This window comes from Dromiciops gliroides, chromosome 2 (genome assembly GCF_019393635.1).
Source record: "Dromiciops gliroides isolate mDroGli1 chromosome 2, mDroGli1.pri, whole genome shotgun sequence".
Lineage (NCBI taxonomy): Eukaryota > Metazoa > Chordata > Mammalia > Microbiotheria > Microbiotheriidae > Dromiciops > Dromiciops gliroides.
Window position 1 is genome coordinate 268,465,794 of NC_057862.1, and position 22,392 is coordinate 268,488,185.

The 22,392-nt window shown below is 36.3% G+C and overlaps 1 protein-coding gene across 1 annotated transcript in view; it reads right to left on the reverse strand.

Annotated features, from left to right (window-relative positions):
* Positions 1-486: 486 nt before the first annotated feature.
* The window catches only part of PPP2R3C (protein phosphatase 2 regulatory subunit B''gamma), a 34,692-nt gene continuing 12,786 nt past the window's right edge, over positions 487-22,392 (reverse strand). Inside the window, exons 3-13 of the mRNA XM_043983454.1 lie at positions 20,046-20,150; positions 19,687-19,799; positions 18,786-18,883; positions 15,002-15,072; positions 11,727-11,859; positions 10,815-10,870; positions 10,651-10,726; positions 9,702-9,838; positions 3,763-3,900; positions 2,629-2,688; positions 487-901 (exon numbers count right to left, since the gene is read on the reverse strand). Coding sequence (XP_043839389.1) covers positions 713-901; positions 2,629-2,688; positions 3,763-3,900; positions 9,702-9,838; positions 10,651-10,726; positions 10,815-10,870; positions 11,727-11,859; positions 15,002-15,072; positions 18,786-18,883; positions 19,687-19,799; positions 20,046-20,150 — 1,176 coding nt within the window. The 3' untranslated portion in view covers positions 487-712. The remainder of the gene's footprint in view (positions 902-2,628; positions 2,689-3,762; positions 3,901-9,701; positions 9,839-10,650; positions 10,727-10,814; positions 10,871-11,726; positions 11,860-15,001; positions 15,073-18,785; positions 18,884-19,686; positions 19,800-20,045; positions 20,151-22,392) is intronic.

Below are 22,392 nucleotides of genomic sequence, written 5' to 3' on the forward strand. Positions count from 1 at the left end.
CCTTTGTATCTCTGAGATGCTGCGGTAAAACAGAACAGTCTACAAACCCAGGGGGCAGTATAATATAAATAACTTTGGTTTAGGATTAGGAGATCCAAACTGAAAAGTCCAGGCTCTGCCACTAACTAGCGGTAGGAACTTGGGCATGTTACTTAAGTATTCTGAACCTCAGTTTACTCATCTGTAAAATTGGGGCTAATTTTCCTTATAATACCATACAAGTTTTTTATAAGGGTCAAATGACAATATAGAAAATACTTTATGAATTGCTGTTATCAGTTTTTAGCATAAACTCTCATTCTGTGAATGATTTACAATAAAATTGAACTTTACAAATATAGTTTCAAATTAGATATATTGTATGCCCAGAGTTTCTGAAGTCCTATTCTGTCATTAGAATTACTCATTACAAACTATTAAAGAAATTTAAAATAGGCACTTTGCTTAGTCAACAAAACATTATGACTGTACATGACTGTCATATATAAGTATATATGAGTTAAACATAACCATATAATATTTTACTTCCTAAAAAAAGTATCTGACCCACTGGCTTCAGATTTCGTTAACTTGAAAATCCCAATAAATCAGGCTCTTGAGGCTTTCTACAGGTACATGAATATTTTAATTGCGCCCTTATAATTTATTCATTTTTGTATGATCATACAGCATTCAAGCATGTCTAAATGGAGACAGTTTGGTTTGTTAAAGATCATGTGTCTTCTAGGTCTGCAGTGTTTTCATTATCATTTGCTACAAGAGCCTCTCTGTTCTCATAGGTCCAGAAGCCATTCAGATCAATTAGAATGGTAGTGACTGTGTCTCCTTGATTACTGTTGATTAAATCCTGAAGGGATATTTTCAAAGGATCCTTAGGTTTTACCATGTCAAAGATTTCATCCTGCAAATGTGGAAAGATACAATAAAATATGACTACTGGATTATTTCACTCAATTTGTATGACTCATAAATAATAAATGGTATTACTTTGGGTTGTATATTACCCTTGCCCATAGCAATTTCTTCTGCTTATTTTACTGCACTTAACAGATAATCCAAAACAAGTAATCCACATTTTCTTGGAAGGGGGAGGGGGAGAACCCTATGATTGAGAACCATTATAGTTAAGTAACTGGCAAAGTCAAGACTAGAATTCAGGTCTAAATTCTAGTCTACTAGAAAAGTAACTCCATGTTGCCTTTCCAGTTTTTAAATCTGGAGTAAATTGTAAAGATTTTTGGTTTGAGATTCCATTAGCAGATTAAAAAATGCTCAGCTCACCAAAAAATTAATATACATTTGACACAATAAAGTTCAATACAAAATATGGTTTTCAACAAATGGCAGTCATTTAAACTGAATGGGAAAAGGGTCAAGGTTAATAACACAGCATTAATCTTATCCTTCCACAAATTACAAGAAAGACATGGGACTAAACTAAAACCTAAGTTGTAATCAAATTTCATGATTTAGCTTAAATGAGGTAAAGGACAAGACTGTATTTTCAAAAATTCTAAATATATGCTTCACTAGTATACAAATCAAAAGCAGTTAAGGAATCTCAGCAGCATCATAGAAGTGGAACCTTATACTTACAAAAGGTTGGTATTGGATTTAGACAAGTCAAATGTTTTTTGTTTTTGCAGGGCAATGAGGGTTAAGTGACTTGCCCAGGGTCACATAGGAGGTGTCAAGTGTCTGAGGCCAAGTTTGAACTTAGGTCCTCCCGAATCCAGGGCCGGTGCTTTATCCACTGTGCCACCTCGCTGCCCCCAAAGTATTATTTTTAAATTTATGTGTAGATATGTGAAACCATATTCCTAGTTTTGAGCTGACAACAATTTTTTTAAAAACTGCCAGATCTTAATGTACCTGTAACAAAACTTCAAATTTGTAGTGGTTAAATTAGGTTTTGACCCAGAAAATAATCTAGTTTGCTGAAAATACTATTTTGAAGAGTAATATTCTGAAAATACTGTGTAGCTAAGTTATTCTGGAAAAAAAATATACCAATTGCTGAAAATAAGAACCAACAAGAAGACTCTTTAGTCTAGCCATTAAAGTCAGTTGAAAGTATCCTATGATTTTTTTTTTTTTTTTTTTAGTGAGGCAATTGGGGTTAAGTGACTTGCTCAGGGTCACACAGCTAGTAAGTGTTAAGTGTCTGAGGCCGAATTTGAACTCAGGTACTCCTGACTTCAGGGCCGGTGCTCTATCCACTGTGCCACCTAGCTGCCCCAGTATCCTATGATTTTGCTCCATTTCACAGACAGTTTTTTTTTATAGTTACTGAAAGTCTGATGAATAAAGTAATAATACAACAGAAGAAAATTCAGTTTATTTTAGATGCTTAGTTCTTAAGCTACTGAGGCCTGAGTAAATGTAGTAGTACAGTAGACAGATCTATGTAATTATCAATCTTTCACTTACAGAAAAAATTCCTTATTTGAACAGCTCTCAGGTAACAGAATTTAGCTTCCAAAAAATACATCATTAAAAATATCCTATCATAATCCAAATGAAATTTAACCTCAATTCAAATATTTTTACTCTTTCTGTGGGATTCATGTATGCTAATCAATGCACTTTCATAACTTGGTACTACATAGATTGAAAAGAAAAAATAACCTTGACATCTTGAAATGAGACAGGATCTTGTCCATGGATTTTCATTAATTCCTGAATAGCCTGAATTGGAGGAAGGAAATAAATGAGCAAAACCAAAAAAGTATAAATTAAAAACAAACCTGACTGAAAAAAATAAAAAAATTAACAGTGTGTAGTCTGATTCAATGTGCCTTTCATTTTAAAATATAAAAGGAATGTCTTAGCACTCACTCTATGAGAGTTAGTTTTTCATTCCCAAAAAGGACCATAACATCAGGTGATGTCATGATTTGCAGTGAATTGGATTTAAGTGTGGCAGGGCTGTGCAAGGTCACCAACCTCACTCTCTCCTCCAGAGCCATCTGGGTCCAATGGCAAGATATCAAGACAACTGGAGATGGCCCCAGATGTTTTAAGGCAATTAAGGTTAAATGACTTGCCCAGGGTCACATAGCCAGTAAGTGTCCGAGGTGAGATTTGAATTCAGGTCCTCCCAACTTCAAGGCCAGTACTTTATCACTCCATAGTAAGCAAGACAGATCATGTTATCTACTATTCTAGCCATGCAATGAGTATAGTCCACATGGCAGCAGTGGGAAAGTATTCTCTCAGAATGACTATGATGGAATGCTGGCTAACAGTTCTCTGAAGAGGTTACATATTTACACATAGTTAATCCATCTGGAAAATAATATCCTAACTACTAAAAATCAGAACCAATTCCAAGTCTAATACAACTAGAAGGCAGAGAAAAACTATATTAAAGAAGCATCAGTGATAAAAATGCTTTAATAAAGATCCAAAGATAGATACAAGGCTTAGCCCTGTATAGTAATAAATCCTAACTGATCACAATATTTCTACACATTTCTTTATTTGGAGGTTGCCTAAAGAGCAAAAAGTAGTTTGGCCATGTGGCCTGATCAATGTCTACCAAAACTGACACTCACCACCAGGATTAGAATGTTCACCTCATTTTATGATTCATTTATTTTTCAGTTTAAAAAAAAAGCACAACTTTGACAAAAATTACATTGGTTAACAAATTAAACTAAATATAAAATGTTAAATAGCAAAGTACTAGTACAAACATTTATAAAACTATGATTTAAGCTGACATATATTCATGATAACACATTTACAAGAGAGACTTACCCTGAAAAAATAATTAAGAGAAAAGACATTCAGGTATCCTCTGTTCTCTATATCGAGCAATTTGAAAATATACTGCAGTGCTGCAGGTTCTTTTCGGTTTTCTAATGCAAGCACAAAGTCTAGATAAGTCTTATAATCCTATGAGAAAAGGAAATAATATTAAACTAGAATGCACAGTGGAATTTAAGCACCCTGAGGACAGGGACTATTTAGTTTTGTCTTTGCATCCCTAGTGCCTAACTCAATGCTTTACACATAACAGATACTTAATAAATATTTGATTGAATGAATTCAGGACTGATCTGCCAAGTGAGTACATGATGAAAATATTTTGCAATCAGTGAAGGTAAGAGTTTTAAAATCAGAGGAACTATTATAGTAGTAAATTTAATTATAATTTTGAATATATAGTTAATACTGGATATCTCATGGGGACTTAACTATTCCCAATTAGACTGGTCTAACTACCTTAAATAATCATACCTGCTTTTCATTAAAAAATGGAAAACAAATTAGTGACAACTTTCACAGTAAAAAAGACAATAGATTTATATTTCTTGATTTGAATCTTGCTGTGTATTAGTTTTGAGTCAAATTAACCAGAAAGTCTGTTACAGTAAGCTGTTTTCACAACACTATAAAGTATTCAAGCTGAAAAAATACACCAGAAAACTTGAATTAATCCCTTTACATAGTTTGAAAACTTATAGGCTGTTAAATAACCATATAGAACCTATGAAATTCTCCATGGTGAGAACTAAACCTTTTCTGATTCCAAGAAGTGCTGATCCCCACCTTCCACCCCTAGCTGGCCAAAAAAAGTACAGATATAATAGTAGGACTTGAATCCCCCATTTTAAATAGTCATTATTAGAACATTATCTTGGCATGGTAAAGGAAGATGAAATACACGAGAGGTCCTTCGTGAAAATAAAACTAATAAAGAATTCTATATGCATAAATTTATGAAAGATAAAACAAATGATTAAGAATTAGCCTGTCATTGCTATCTAACTCAATCCATGGTCTCTGGTTTGGTTTATTCACTCCAAATCATCAGTAAACTATAAACTCTATACTGTCAATTGTTATGGTTGTGGGAGTTACACAGCAAAACCCATCCCTTTCCAGTCAACCACAATGAATCCTATTATTTAGCCCAGAGCTATTTCAGCTGTAAAATAAGGCCTCATTCCCTTACTTGGGCATAATGTTCATGTTGTTCCTCAACTACTACTAGATTGGGATAATTTTCAGGCCCCTCCAATTCTTGCTTTAAGGAATGTGAGTTAATTTTTTTACACAATTAGAATTTTTATTTTCAACATCCCTGAAATTTCTTGACTCTGCTGAAGGGACAGTATGGCCTTCTTTGTTTCTTCATAGCCCCAAACCATTTAGTAAGGTCAAGAGTACAAAATGAGTTATGCTTCTTAATTTTCTTTGTATGATGGTCATTCTTTCAAACTTGTCTTGTCCTATATCTCTTCTCTCTTTCACAGTGCAACTCCTAAAAAAGCCATCTTCTGTATACTTCCCCACCTACTTACTACTCACTGCTCTGACATCTGACAGGTAAATCCAATCAGTGGTTTTTCTCTTCACTCTTTCTTGAGCTCTCTGCTGCTTCTGACATGGCAGAACCCCTCTTCCAGGATATGGTCTCTTATTTAGTTAAAATACTCTCTAATAGTTTTGACGATTCCTTGTGAATTTCCTTTGTGGGAACACCACCCATGTCTTGCTCCCTAAATATAGATATCTACCAGTGCTCTTCCCTAGGCTTTTGTAACGATTGGAATGATGCCACCTGCTGGAGAGCTACTGTAGGAAAGTTCCGCCATGAGAAGGCATCTGAGGGCAAGCCATGTGGTCAGTTCCTTCGCGTCAGGAAGTGATGGTTGCTCATGGGTACTATCAAAGCTACCAGACAATCAACTTGAGGAGCCTCCCATATCTGGGAGGAGGACACGAAGTAGGAAGTGGACGCTGGCAGGGGGGTTCTTCCTCTTTTGGTTCCTGAACTCATCATGGCAGGTCAGATGATGGGGTCTCTTAGAAATAGTTAGATCTTTACCTTTCTCTCTGATCCTAATGCTCTTTAATAAATACTTAAACACTTAAATACTCTTGCTAAAGCTTATAATTTATTGGTGACCACTCATTAGATTTTAGATAGTATAGCTAGAATTTTAGCCCCTTACACTTTATTTCTAACACCTTCTGTCTTGGTGGTCTCATTAGCTAGATTAAATAAACCTTGCAGAGATAAATCTACACATCTAACTTTCATCTTGCTCCTGAGTTCCACTCCTGCACTGCACACTGAGTACTACACATTTCTACCTGTATATACTACAGACACCTCAAATTCAGCATATATAAAACCGAACTTTTTCTCCCCACCTAAACCTATGGTTTGTCCAAACTTCTCTACTTTTATTAAGATACCTCCATCTTTCGAGTCACATAAATGTTATCTTCAAATCTGTAGTTTCTCTCACCCCCACCCCCACAGCTAATAAACTGATATGTCTTATTGGTTCCTCTTCACATCTCTTGGAGTTAGTCCCTTTTTCTCTACACAAGGGGTCAGCATTACAGTTCAAGCCCATATCAACTCTCACCTAGACTATTCCAATAGTCTCCTAATTAAGTTTCCCTGCTTCTGGTCTTTCTTCCCATGCCAATCCATCCTCCACAAAGCTGATCAAAAGAATCTTCCTGGGGACAGCTAGGTCACGTAGTGGATAAGGCACTAGCCTTGGATTCAGGAGGACCTGAGTTCAAATCCAGCCTCAGACACTTACTAGCTGTGTGACCCTGGGCAAGTCACTTAAACCCCATTGCCCTAAAAAAAAAAAAATCTTCCTTTAGAAATAAAGACTGGACTGGTGATTTCATTGAATTTCTTTTACCAATGCAGGCCTGTACCTTCTCTTGCCACTTGAAGTCTTAAGGAGTTGTCTATAGAACTGTGAGATTAAGTGACCTACCTAAGGTCACAAAGCTAGTATGTATCACAGTCAAGATTTGAACACAGGTATTCCTGGCTGTGAAGCTGGCTCTCTATACACTACGGTTCTCACAATCTTACTTTCCTACCACAAAAACTGCTACTATCTTTGTACATAGGCCTTTTTAATAATATATGTACAGAACTGGGTCAAAAGACATATAGAGATTAGTGGTTATGGTTCAAGTACAGCTCCAGATTGCTCTCCAGAATAGCTGTACTAATTCACAGCTCTAACAGTGCACAAAACTATCTTCCTGAAGTATATACCACTAGGATAAAATACAAACTCCTCAGCTCAGCTATCTAAAGTCTTTCACAGGCTGGCTCTAGCCTACTTGAAAAAAGGTTTTTGTTTCCTGCCTCCATGTCATTGCAAGGCTGTCCACCCTGTCTAGAATACACCCTATCCTCACCTCTGCCTCTGAGAATACCTTGCTTCCTTCACTGCTTAGCACAAACACATCCTATTAGAAGTTTTCCTTAACGTCTCTAGTTATTAGTGTTCTTTTCCTTCTCAAATCATCTTGTACTGTTATTTATTTACATATTGTATTCCTTTTTGGGTGTCAACAAAACTATGCTATAATATATTCTTTAATGTCTGATCTTGAGACTACATACCTTTTCATAATGTGTAAAAGAATATGTTCATCATTTAGGATTTTTATAACTGCAAGTGCTGTCCTGTAAATGTAAACATATTGCTATTGTGTGCATCTTTGGTATGCTGGTAATTGAGACCTTTCCTCCTTAATGTTAAGAGGATGACTATTAAATCTAAAGACCTCTTCTCAGTTCTCATACTTCCTGAGCTCTCTGATGCTTCTGACATGACTGACATCCTCCTCCTAAATAAGATTTCCTGCCTTGGACACTGCTCTTTCCTATGTCTCTTCCTAGGTTTTCTTCTGAGTCTCATTTGTAGGATGATCATCTATATCTTGCCCCTAAGTGTGGGCATCCAACATTTATATACAGAATCCCTAGAGAAAGTTGTAAACCATTTTGAGAAGTTCTATATTCTTCAGCAAAGAGGGTGATTTCTTTTGGTAGCTGAAAAAACTATTTAGAAGATATAGAACATGCCTTAAATTACTTTGATGGGGCTACTCTTTAACTATGCAATTCACTGAAATTTCAGTACTTTTTCTTACATCTACCTAAACTAAGGAGGAAATCTCTCTTTTCTAAATTTTCATCATGATTATCTATAAGATGATGACGTAAATGATATACATTTTTGGAGCACCCTAGTTCCTCTAACAGATTTCCACATCTTTAGGGAGAAAGATACTATGACTATCACCCATGTAATCAGTCACTTCCCTTGAATTTCAAGGAACTGAAACAAAACATTACTGAAATGCTTCAGAGGTGACATCATTTCTGTATAAAGAAGAAAGTGTGGCAAACTAACTTTGGTGCTAGGTCCCGGCTTCTTCTACTAGACATCAATGGTGTTGGCACTCCATCTATAGTTAAACTATCACAACTATTGCTCTCTTAAGATCTCTGTTAGTTGCCACCCTCACCAGCTGGAACTCTGATTTTGCTGTTACCATCCAACAGAGTGGGGGTAGGGGCCTAGAGAGGGGCAGGAAGGAGGTGCAACACCCCACTAACCATTTGCAAGTTGCCTATTTGTCCCCTTACTCCCACAAAATGATTTGAGTTGATTTGGTATAAGTCTCCCTGGAGACAGAAATGTGAGAAAAAAATCATCTCTCCGGCCATCTCAGACTCTCACTGGCTAAAAAGAATAGCCTTCAATAAACTTTATTAGCTTATGTAAATCCTGTGTTAGTGGATCAATTTCTTTTTTCCCCAGACATATATGATCCTTAATTTATTTTTAATTCTTCTTTTTTTTTTTAAGTGAGGCAATTGGGGTTAAGTGACTTGCCCACAGTCACACAGCTAGTAAGTGTTAAGTGTCTGAGGCTGGATTTGAACTCAGGTACTCCTGAACCCAGGGCTGGTGCTCTATCCACTGTGCCACCTAACTGCCCCTCCTTAATTTATTTTTAAAAAGTCACAACTCTATTAGAAGTTCACTGTTGCCAAATCAGGAAATAATATAAACACAGGAATCTGAATCCTTGAAGGTACTTACTACCTGTCCCCTTTTTGTCTATCTCTAGTAACTAGTAATTAGTATAGTTCCTGGCATATAATAGGTGATTAATAAATTCTTCTTCTTTTTTTTTTTTTTTGTGAGGCAATTGGGGTTAAGTGACTTGCCCAGGGTCACACAGCTAGTAAGTGTTAAGTGTCTGAGGCCAGATTTGAACTCAGGTATTCCTGACTCCAGGGCCGGTGCTCTATCCACTGCGCCACATAGCTGCCCCTGGACTTCCTGCATACCTCAAAAGTAACATCAACTCATTTAGTAATTTTATAAAAGCACATAAGCAATTTCCTAATCAATCAACCAAACAAAAACATTTATTCCTAAGTGGTTAAGAAAGTAAACTCCTTGAGGCCAAGGATTTTGATCTTTGGCTATGCTTGCCAGTTTCTAGCACAGAAACTTGTACATAGTTGGCAGTTAAATACATGTTTAACTGAATGGTAGCTATTATATTATAAATGACCTTTTAAAAAATCCACAAGGTTTGAAAATTTAAGAATTTTTTTTTTGCAAATCAGCATACACTGTTCTACAAAGGGTACAATAACACAGGGAATAAAATCACCAATTTTTACCTGACCTGGGTTAATGGTTATTTCCTCACTTGTACAACAAGTAGGAAATCAGTATAATCCAAAGACTCTGAACCTCAAAGAAATTTTGAGTTCCCCAAAAAGAACTGGCTATATTTCTTCAGAAAATCACTGATAGGATTGAAAGGATATTAGAATTTAAGAGAAAGAATGCTAAGAACTTTTGGAAATAAACTTATTAAAATTCAGCTAGTACCATTTCTCCATCATAAGTAAGGCACTCTTGGAAGACACGATCCAAGAAGACATTGGTCATAGTTGCTGTTCCATATCGCGAGAGTTCTTCTTTACTGAGCATTCCATTGTGGTCCTTATCAAGATTCAAATATTGGCCTAGGGGACATAAATGGAAAATACTTCAGTATTACTAGTAGGTTAGAAACCATTCTTTACACAAATGTTTCTATAAATTAAATTATTCAACATTTTATATTTTCAAATGATGTTATAATTACAGTAATAATACTACTATTAATAAATGACATAGAGTGCATAATTTCATCAGTGCCTGGCTCATGACATGCTTAATAAATGCCTAATGACGATTAGACTAGCACAGCAATTCAATTTTTGGTATAGGGGCTAACAATGCTATAAATAATGTTCATTCTAATATTACTAATGGGGTAGGTAGTATGATCATCATCTAGAAGAGTACGCTGATATGAGAAATTCAGTAGAGGGCTGTTCAAGTAGGTTTTATTATATTTTGGCATTGTAAAAATGCATATTCATAACTCTGAGTAAGAAAATGGTCAAATTATATTCCTAGAATCATTCACTATAACCTACTTAAGAAACTTGAAAAGTGTCATACATTTTGGAGTTTTTTCTAACCAATTTTTGGTGCTAAGAAAGTTTTTTATTTGGGGGGGGGCAGGGCAATAAGGGTTAAGTGACTTGCCCAGGGTCACACAGCTAGTAAGTGTCAAGTGTCTGAGGCTGAATTTGAACTCAGGTCCTCCTGAATTCAGGGCCAGTGCTCTATCCATTGCACCATCTAGCTGCCCCCAAGAAAGTACTTTACTAATCTTGGAAATACTCCCAACCCAGAATATCTTCAGATGTTTTGTTCCCAAAATGTTACAAAATTAAGGCTAAATCATTCAAGATTATACAAACTGTAGCATATTTTAGCAACATACCATACACCCGCAAAGCAGAAGGAGCAGAAAACCAATTTGTTTCTTGACTTTCCTTGGAAAGTTCTTCATCCCTAAGCTAAATGTACATGACAAGAGACATAATTAGAATATCCTAACTATAAATGATAATAATAAATATAATATTGTTAAAGTAATCTGCTTACCTCCAATAAATCATCTAAGAAGCTGCATGCTAAAATATCTTGTATTTTTATCTTTCCTAAAATAACATTAACACAATTACTTAGTTTCATCTTAAATCACAGTACATATTCATGTAAAGATTTGCCATCCTAAAAACCTGGAATATATTTTATTTGTTTCTGAAATAAGAACAGGTTCAAAAGAATAGGATAAATAATTTCAAATATGACCTTCAGAATTTTCCCATGCAGGCAAAAATATCATCACTGTTAACTCTATGGGCAATAGAAAAACCAATTGGATTTCTAAATCTGGGGAGATAAAGTCACTTGGTTACCATATGGTATTATTAATGTGACCAAAATTGCTAACCTAATTTCTGCTTGCATGGAATAATTAGCTTTAAGGAAGGGAAAAATAAGTATGATTTATTGTCAACCATTGTAAAAATGTACATAGGATCATTTTGATCACAGTAGGGGATTGGGTGAGAATATATAGAGTGGAAATATTTAAATTCACTAGTACTATAACTTATAGCAAGTGTGTGACAGATGACAGTGTCTTCATCGTAAGCAAGTATAAAGCACATTATTTTAAGAATTTTTTAGAGCACAAAAAATGTGCTAGGGAATCTGTCTCATCTAATTATATTTTGCAAATGATGAAAATGAAGTCCTGAGATTAAGTAACTTATTGAAAGTCATAGAACCAAGTTAATGGCAGTTAGTAGCATTTAGTTACTATTCAAAGAAAACTCTTAAATCTGTAGATCATAGCTGCTATTCTTTCTTTTCTACCTTTTGAAATTTATTAGCTACAGCAGCATTTCAGAGAAATGGCAACATTTTCAAGACATGATATTGCTACTTATCACAATTTATAGGCAAACATTACCATAACAGTTCTCAAGTTTGACAGTTTGTTTTTACCTGTTCTCAGAGGATCTAAGAAGAAGAAGAACTTCCTAACTGCAGTGCAGACATAAAAGGAGTAAAAGGATTTTTCTAGTCCATCTAACTGTGGCAGAGTAGGGATAAGTTCTAATATGTAGTTTTCTAAATCCTGGAAAAAAAAGTTTTTAAGGCTTCAATATACAACCTTCCCATTCTTGATTCCTATTTAAACAATGGTATATAATTTTCCATGATTAAAACCTCTACATTAATCTCTTTAAGTACCGAAAGAAGTTCACAACCATTTTGAAAAAACCACTTTATAACTGTGTTTAAAGCTCTGTTAAAACATTCTACTTAAACTATTTAAAATATTATATTCTAGTATAGCAAAGAATGTTGTTACTTAGTGCACGGCATTAATTTGTAATTAATTCTGAGCTTTAGAGAGAATAACTAAAGAGGCCCACTGTTTTTAAAATTAGGAATAAAATGAGACCTGGTTTTAAAGAGGGCTAAGCTAAAGTTTTAATTTGGGGGTGGAAGGGTGGGGCAATGAGGGTTAAGTGACTTGCCCAGGGTCACACAGCTAGTAAGTGCCAAGTATCTGAGGCCAGATTTGAACTCAGGTCCTCCTGAATTCAGGGCTGGTGCTCTATATATTGCACCATCTAGCTGCCCCAGGCTAAGCTAAAGTTGAGAGAGTTGATTCAGTCTTTCTCCCCATCTCTTCCTTCACCCCTCCTGAACCTTCTCTCTTTCCCTACCTCCATCTTTCCCTCCTCTCTTCATCATTTCCATTTCTTAAGATCCTTTGCTTCCCTCAAGTTTAACTCAGGTGTCACCTCCTACAGGAAACCTTTCCTGAATTCCCTAATTATTAATGTTCTCTACTTTATAAAGTTGTCTTATACTTATTTATTGGTGCATGTGTTGTCTCCTCCCATTAGAATGTAAGCTTCCTGCACCTTGTAAGTATTTAATAAATGTCTGTTAAAATGAGTTAGAGGACTCCAGAAAGAAAATGAGGGTCATGAGCAGATCTAGACTTGAAGATAGGCTAAAGTAAGATATAGGGAACAAACTTGAAATTGAGGCCCTTCCTAATGGCTCAACAGCACAGTAACACCTATATTATGATAAAGTGTAAGTAGATAATTCTCTTTAGCTAGACAGAGATAAACAAGGGCAAATGCTGCTTTTGTTTAAATGGCCTGAATTCTTAAATAAACTTAAGCAAAAGATCTATGTTAGGCAGATTTTAAAGCCAAATATAAACAAGATCTGAAAAATATGCTTTATTCAAATCCAAGGATTAAAAAAAAAAAGTTATACTTGCTCAGCTGATGATAGTAAATGATTGAAGGAGATACTTTAATGTTTTAAAACTAAGTCCTGGTCATCTTATTCAAATAGTAATTTTTATACGTTTATGCTTAACTATTTTAATACAGTTCTAGGTTTCATTAAAAAAAAAAAGTACATGGAGGGAAGATAGGTGGCCCAGTGGATAAAGCACTGGCCCTGGATTCAGGAGGACCTGAGTTCAAATCCAACCTCAGACATTTGACACTTACCAAGTGACCTTGGTCAAGTCACTTAACCCTCATTGCCCCACCAAAAAATAAAAATAAAATTTAAAAAGCACATGACTGAAAGAATCTGATACATTAATTAGAAATTTTCATGTTTAGAACATGAGGCCATAACAAAATAACAACACTACCCCCAAGTTGGTGCCACTTATACTAAATGCAGTCCAAGTAGCTAAAGAAAATAAGCCTCTTAATAGATGAATATGCAAACCTATAAGGTGACAGTAAATGTCACATTATTAATCTTTTTTTTAATCTTTCAGACACCTAAAAATTTATCACAATATTTTAAAAACTCACACACCAGCACTGTAAATAGATTGCCAAAATTTTATTTTATTTTAAAATTACTACTTATACTTATATCCCTCTGGCAACTCCTGAGGCGGCACTGGTGCCAAACTGCATTGGCTCTGCCTCTCCTTTGGATCCACCAATGTCATGGAGAGGGAAAACCTGCTGCATGGGCAACCAGCTTGTTTTCCATATTGATCTGCCCAGGCCAGCACCCTGGAGAGGACACTCCTGCTACTTCTCATGGGGTGGATACAACATGGGATGCGGTAGTTACCGGTTATAAGTCACTCAGGAGCTGCGGCTCCTGTATTGGACTGCACAGCCACACTGTGGCCTATGGCTCTTCAAGGCGCTGATCCATAGTCATCCATGACTGGTGGAGGCCTACTACTACTACTACTACTACTACTACTACTACTACTACTACTACTATTACTACTACTACTACTACTTATATGAACTAATGTATACTAAAGTGAGTAGAAGCAGAACAATGTGCACAGTGACAACACTATTGTTTAATGAAGAACTGTGAATGACTTAACTATTCTCAGCGACACAAGGATCTGAGACAATCCCAAAGGACTGATGATGAAGCATATTATCCACCTCCAAAGAAAGAACTGATATGGATTGAACAGACTAAAGCATGCTATTTTTCACTTTATTTCTTTCATTTTTTTATTTGAGCTTTCTTATGTTTTACATAATTGCATATGTATAACCGGAAGGAAGGGAGGTAAGGAAGAAGAGAATTTGGAACTCAAAACTTCAAATTAAAAATGTTTATTAAATTTAAAAAGGTAAAAAAAATTACTACTTATATTCCACAAGAAGGTATTGAGGTAGTATAGTGGATAGACTGTTGGACCTGGAGTCAGGACCACTTAAGTTCAAATCTAGCCTCAGGTACTTACTGTGATCCTGGGCTGTCTGCCTGTTTCCTAAACTATAAAATGGGAATAATAGCACCTACTTCCAAAGGTTGTTGTGAGGCTCAAATGAGATAATATTTGTAGAGTATTTCGCACACTGTAAGTACTTAATAAATTTTTCCATGTTTCCTTCCTTCCTTTTTTCCTATTTCTTAAGAAAAACCTATTTCCGGGGCGGCTAGGTGGCGCAGTGGATAAAGCACCGGCCCTGAATTCAGGAGTACCTGAGTTCAAATCCAGCCTCAGACACTTAACACAGCTGTGTGACCCTGGGCAAGTCACTTAACCCCAATTGCCCCACCAAAAAACAAAAACAAACAAAAAAACTATTTCCAGTATGAACTGAAAATTTTTAATGTCTGAATAATATTTCCTAATTTTGACTTATGCCTTACTCCTACACAAGAGCAAAGGACTGGTAAATATTTTTAAGGACTTATTTAAAATATAACATTTAGGGTGTTGTTAGTAAACTCATACTTACTGATTCCCGAAGGTAACCTTGGCCAGCCACATCATATAAACTAAGCCCTATTCTTGTTTGGTGGAGCCACACTATAAATGAAAATTCAGAAATAATTGAGATTAATCCTTCAATATACTTGAACACATATAATGAATGTAATGTGCTGAGTGGTAGATGTAAACTTCCAAACCCAAGAAGTCAATTTATACACATATTAACTGGCTTTTAGCTGCAGGATATTTCCAAACTAAAGTAAAGCCCAGAACAAATAGTAAACCGTGATTCAGATGGAAGGCTAATTGGTGTTACAAATTCCCTGCTTTTATTCTAAAGAAGTTAATTCATTCAGGAAGCATTTACTAAGTGCATATGCTGTCTGTCATGGTGAATACAAAGCCAAAATTAAAACAGTCCCTTTTACCAGAGGGTAACAATATATACAGAGTTAAGAAAATACCAACTACATACAAAATAAATATATGGATGAATCAGGATGGGTTTCATGCAGGAGGAGGCATACAGTTGAATCTTCAGAGGTGAAGAGAGTACACTACAAACATGACATCAGGAGACTTAACTTATTGTACCCACTTACTCTGTGATCCAGTGACAGGATCTCCTTGCTTTTTTATATTGTTGTTGTTGTTCCTCAAACAAGTCACTTGATCTCCTGACTCTAAGTATTTTCACTGGCAGTCGCAATGCCAAGGAATGCTCTCTCTCCTGACTTCCCTGAATTCCTAGCTAAAATCCCATCTTCTAAAGACATCCTTTCCTGATCCCTCTTGAGTCTAGTGTTTTCCCTCTGTTGATAAATTCCAATTTATCCTATGTATGGCCTGTCTGCATACAGTTGTTTGCATGTTTTCTACCCAATTACAATGTGAGCTCCTTGAGAACAAGAACTGTCTTTTGTCTTTCTTGTATCCCCAGCAATTAGCACAGGGCTCGGCACATAGTAGGTGTTTTAATAAATGTGCATTTGCTAAGAAAAGTTAAGTAGGCCACCTTGGCTGGATTGCAAAGGGAAAGAAAGGACACACTGTGCAATGATCCTGGAGAAGTAGGCTGGAGCCAGATTGGCAAGGGGCCTCCAGAAAAGAGTTTGTATCTTATCCTACTGGGACAAAACTGGGAGCTGCAGATGATTTTTGAACAAGGAAATAAAATGTTTAGATTTCTTCCTCTGGAACTATTAATTTGGTGGCAGTACAAAGGATGAATTAGAAGAGGAAAAGACTGGAAGCAAAGAGACCAAACAGGAACAAAACAAAATAATCCATGTGAAAGGTAATGTGGACTTAAACTAAGGTAGTGGCCATATAAATAAAAAGGGGAGATTTATGTAAGAGATACTATGAAGGCAAACCCAGCAGGATTTGACAACCACGTTGTGGGGTAAAGGGGAATAAACGAGTCGCCAAAAACGGAACTTGTGAAACTGCATTAACTTTAAACTTTTCAAAATGCCCATATGTTAAAACTAAGCGGAGTCATACTGCATTAATTCTTCTTCTTCTTTTTTTTTTTTGGTGAGGCAATTGGGGTTAAGTGACTTGCCCAGGGTCACACAGCTAGTAAGTGTCAAGTGTCTGAGGCCACATTTGAACTCCGGTCCTCCTGAACCCAGGGCTGGTGCTCTATCTACTGTGCCACTTAGCTGCCCCTGGATTAATTCTTAATCGCATGATCATGAACTATTCTATTTAGTCATTACCTTAACAAAATATTTAAATTGTTAGCTAGTCTCTTCAAGCTGTAAATGATTCTAAGGAAAAATGCATGAACACCCTGATGGATCATGTTGTTAAGATCAAAAGATCATAAATTTGGACCTGAAAGGGACTTAGATAATATCTAGTACAATCCCCTCATTTTCAAAGATAAAGAAATTGAGGTCCAGAAAGGTTAAGTGATCTGTGCAAGCTTACATGGGTAAGATGATCAGAATGGGTTTCAAGCCAAGGTCTTCTGACCAGAAATCTTCACTATGCCACATTTTAAATTGATCTGAATTACTATATGTTTCTAAAGCACCTTGAAGAAGCTTAAATAGTGGTGCTATTTTAGAAGGGGTGATGTAGAAAAAAAGAATATGAAAACATTAAATCTGAAGTCAAAAGATCTAAATTCAGCATTGTGAGCGGCTGAAATTGACCTGGGGCATCGCAAACGGGCCATGCCCCTCCCCCAGCACAACTGCTCCCCTGAAACTGCCCCAGACAGGTAAGCCTCATGCGGCACCCCTAACCCAGGCCCTGCTCAGCGGAGATGAGCACGAAAAACCTCAGGCACTCAGGTCGGAGCTTCCTCAGCCCAGCTCCCAGCCCTGAGGGCACCAGCAAATTTTTAGCTTGGCCTTGGCGTGTGTGGGCCAGTCAGCCTGAGTTTCACCTGAGAGAGGTTAATAAAAAGAGATGCAGGGAAACAAAAGGGGGTTGAAACAGTGAAGTGGGGGTCACTACAGAGAGAGAAGTTAGAAGAGGGGGACACTACAGGAGAGCTACAGAGAAAGTGAGAGACACTAGGAGGGAGGAGAGCTAGCGAGAAGGTAGAGATGCTGAGAGGTTGGTGGGAGAAGAAGTCCAGGGGAGCTGGAGTGAAAGAGAAAAAGAGCGAAAGGGAGAGGACTGAGAAAGTTGCAGAGGACTGAGGTGAACCAGTCCAAGTGAGGCATGGCTGCAGCAGTGGCAGCTCCAGCATACCCTCATGCGAGAGAAGCCCAGGCAGGAGAGAAAGTTAAAAGAGAGAGTGAGTCTGGTGTACTGAAGTTCACAGGTCGTATTTTACTTTTGTTGTCTTTATCCGTAAGTTTATTCACCTAAATGAATCTTTTGTAATTAAATTGAAAAAGAGGCGTCCTAATCTTTTTCTTATCAATTTGGGAGAAGCATTGGGGAATTTTTTTTCTTTTCTTTTCTTTTTTTTTTTTTAATGAGGCAATTGGGGTTAAGTAACTTGCCCAGGGTCACACAGCTAGCAAGTGTTAAGTGTCTTGGGGGGGTGGGGGTGGGGGGAATGGGATTTTTAAAAGGCCCTTGCAGACTGGTTTAGGCAGCTAATAGCAAGCTATAGCTTTACCAGATAAAAGCAGTCAGATAGCCAGCCAGGAGTTCACAGATTAGGCCCAACAGTTAATATTTTTTACATTGAATGACGACCGAGGCAGGACTTATGGGCCAGTTATAATTTATCAGCTAGTCATAATTTTTCAGATGCTAACACAGTTATTAATTTACAGATTAGATTAGCTGCAGCTTAAATATTTTTTTAACACCATTAATTAGCTGTACTGTTGTAGTCAAATCATTTCAATTTTAAAATTAAAGGAACCTCAGTGGCCAGCTATTCCAACCCAGAACTTCCCCTCCTGAAAACGAATCTCCACTACAACATTCATCAATGTCAAGCTTCTGTTCCAAGACCTCCCCACAACCACTCTGTGAGGTTAAATACTATAGCTATGAGCTTAGCTGCTTTTTTATATGAGGAAACTAAAGCACTGAGTGGTTTAACTGACTTGCTCATGATCAAAAGATTAATAAATACAAAAGGTAGAAATGGATAGAACCCAGGTCTCTACTAACTAAGTTAAATGTCCTTTCTAATCTTCCCTTCGACCTCTGTGAGCTTCAAATTCCTAATCTGTAAAACGAGGATAATATTTGTATTACCTACTTTACAAAATTTTTTGAGGGATTTATAAATTTTAAGTTACTATGCAAATCGAAATTATTGTTTAAATAAGTAAAGACATAGCCACGATTTAAGGGGGAAAAGGTATTACCACCCTTATACCTACCTTTTCTCATAACATAATTAAAGAACTGCATGATAGAGATTCTTCCATAGGGATCTGTATGAATAAGTTTAGCAAAGACTTTTGCCATAAAGAACTGCCTAAGAAAGAGATTAAATAATTTGTAAACATGACATAAATTACTTAAGAGATGAATTATCAAATGTAGTATCATAAATTAAGTAATTTTAGAACAAAGTTAAAACCCATAGGGAATATTTATTCCTTTTAAAAATTATTTTTATTATGAATTTAATCATCCATAAATATTTTTAAAATCCAGCAAGCATTTAAGAGTCTACTAAATGCAGAACTGTGCTAACCTCTGGGGAGAGAAAGATAAAAAAATGAAAAAACAAAAAAAAACAAAAAAACCCAACCCAGTACCTGCCTTCAAAATAATTGTGCATGAAATATGAACTATTACATTTCTTTTTTTTAAATTTAACACAGTAGTAACAAAATTACCCATGTATATCAGTAAAGTACTATTGCATAGTACTTTAAGATTTACTGACTTTTAAATTTTTTCTTCTCTGAATTAAAAAAAATATTTTATTGATGATCTTTTCTTCAAATCACTTCTCTTTCCCTCATCCTACCTCAAGCATACAACTACACTTTTTGGTATCCCCATCACTGCCAAGGGGCCATTTATTCTTCAGAAATTTAAAATATTAAAACCATGTAAAATGTGGGTTGCCTTGCCCTTTGAGTGTTGGCCAGGAACTTGTAATCTACATTTCTAAGGTCTCTTCCAGTTTTCAAATTCTAAGACTCCATGACTAATAAAATTTTTTTAAAAATCAGAGTTTTAAGTTAATTTTTTAACAATTCTTAATCTTTCATCTGATGGTTTGAAATGTTTAACTTAAATACAAATACTAGTTTAAATGATTCATACTTGCACTTTGGTCCAGCTTTTTCTCCAACTTTCAAAAAGTTTTCATAATTGATCATTGCTTCCTCCCCAATCAGAGGTGGCGTCTGATGTTTGTCCAGTAGAAACCATAAATTCTTAAAAGTGACACGGAAGAACAAATGAGTAGGAAGAAAAAAAAAACCATAAATTTTGACAAAACAAGTTAATTTCCTTTAAAAGTTTTAATATTGAACTTTTTAATCCTCTTTTCCCACCATTAGTTTACGAATACTTCTTAGCCCCTTATCTCATTAAAGAGTGGTTCTAAGTCAAACATTCATGATTTAGGTGCTATCAGTATATACTTATAACATTTAAGTAATTTTTTTTTCTACTCTCACCTGTAATTCTTCATTGTCTAACAGTTCCCTACTTTTCCTTTGCAGAAAAACAGCTCTAGACTCTTCTCTTAATTTCTGCAGTAAGACTTCATCTTCAGCTGGTAGCTAAAACAGATAAAGAAAAGAGGTACCAAAAATCTTGCACATAAATTCCAGGCATATTGACTGTAGGTGCTTATCTTGGCCCTAAAACAAGATAAATAGCCAGGAGACAGACAGACAGACAGACAGACAGACAGACAGACAGACAGACACACACACACACACACACACACACACACACACACACACACCCCAAATTTCTTCCTGGCTTATATTTTGATTGTCCTTAGTTTCATCTTGTCATACTATTTTTGGTTCCTTAGAGGAATGCTCTTATAGATTTAGGTTATGATAGCTTCAGGTTAGAAGAAACAGTGTGATGTAACAGAAAGTATACTGAACTTTTAATCAGATGATTTGAGTTCTAGTAGTATAAATATGGGAAGGCCATTTTAACTCTATGAAAATCAGTTTCCTCATTTTCAAAGTCAATAATATTTGTGTTAGCCATACCAAACTCAATCAAGCATTTATTAAGTACTATGTGCTAGGCTTGGTGCTAAGTCTTAATGCTACAAACACAAAGTGAAATAGCTGCTACCCCCTGTAGGAGCTTTTATCTTTTTAGAAAATACATAAACATATATAAGTAAATACAGAATAAATACAAGGAACTTTAGGTAAAGAGAGCATTAGCATTTGCAGGAAAGTGGTAAATTGGCAACGGCTTCACAAAGAAGTTACTGCTTGAGCTAATTCTTGAAAGAAGTAAGATTCTATGATGCAGAGGGACAGAGTGAGAAAATTCCATAGAAAAATGACTGCAGCCAGAGCACCTTGGGTTAAAATTTTGACTTTGATGCTTACTGCCTGTGTAACTTTGGGGAAGTCATTTAATTTCCCTGGGCCTCAGTTCCTCACCTGTAAAATGAGGGAGTTGGATTAAATGACTTTTTAAGTCCCTTCCTGCTCTAGCTCTAAAAGCAAGGATATGCTTGTCTATGTACCTTTGCAATGGTCTATATTGCAAAGGTACATAGACAAGGAGACAAATCATGTGTAAGGAACAGCAAGAATGCCAGTTTGTCTAAACAGCAGAGTAAAAAAGGGAAATCTGGAAAGGGAGACTAGATTGTGAAGGGCTTTAATAACCAAATAGGAATTTATATTTTATCTTAATGGTAATTGGAAACTACTGGAAGGTTCTGAATAAGAGATGGTTGGATGTGAGCTTTAGGAACTGGCCACGTATAGGATTGACTGGAGGAAAAGAAAATTGAGGCAGGAAGACCAATTAGGAGACAAGTGCAATGATCCAAGTGAGAGCTGATGAAGATCTGAACTAAGATGGTTTAGTTGTATGAATAGTGTAAAGACAGATTGTGAGAAACATTGTGGTGACAGAAATGGCAATATTTTGCAAATGACTACATATGTGGGGTGAAGACAATGAGATGTAAAGAGCCTAAAAATCCAGAAGACTGGGAGAATGGTGATGTCAACAAAAGAAATAATTTGGGAAAGGTGTAAGTCTGGGGCAGTAGAGGAAAAGATAATGGGTTTTCTTTTAGACATTTTGAGTTTGGGAGGATTCTCAGCTTACAGAGCTTTAGAAGGCAACACCATTATCCCAGTTCCTGAGGCTTGCAACCTAGGAATCATCCTGGGCTTCTCACTCTCACCCCTCATATCCAATCTGTTGCTAAGGCTTGTCAATGTCACCTTTGCACCATCTCTCAAATAATTCTTCTCTCCTTTGACCAGCTACCACACTAGTGATGGCCTTCATGCCTGGACTATTGTAATGCCATGCTGCTGCAAGTCTCTGCTCACTCCAATTCTTTGCCTGAAGCATAGGCTGGACCACCTTTTCAATTAACTCTAGTGGCTCCCTATTGCATTCAGGATCAAATACAAAAGCTCTGTTTGGCATTCAAAGCCCATCATAAAATAGCCCCCTTATACTTTTCCAGTCTTCTTACATCTTACTCCTTGCCACATACTCCTTTGATCCAAAGACACTAACTTTCTGGTTGTTCGACAAACAAGACATTCCATCTCTTGGCTCCAAGCATTTCCTCTGGCTGTCTTCCATGTCTGGAACACTCCTTCCTCCAATCCAACTACTGACTTCCCTGGCTTCTTTTAAGTCCTAACTAAAATCCCTTCTTTTATTAGAAGTCTTTCCCAGCTCCTCTTACAGTGCCTTCCCTCTATTAATAATTTCTTATTTATCCTGTATGTAGCTTGCTTTGTATATATCTGTTTGCATATTGTCTGCCCCATTGGATTGTAAGTTCCTTGA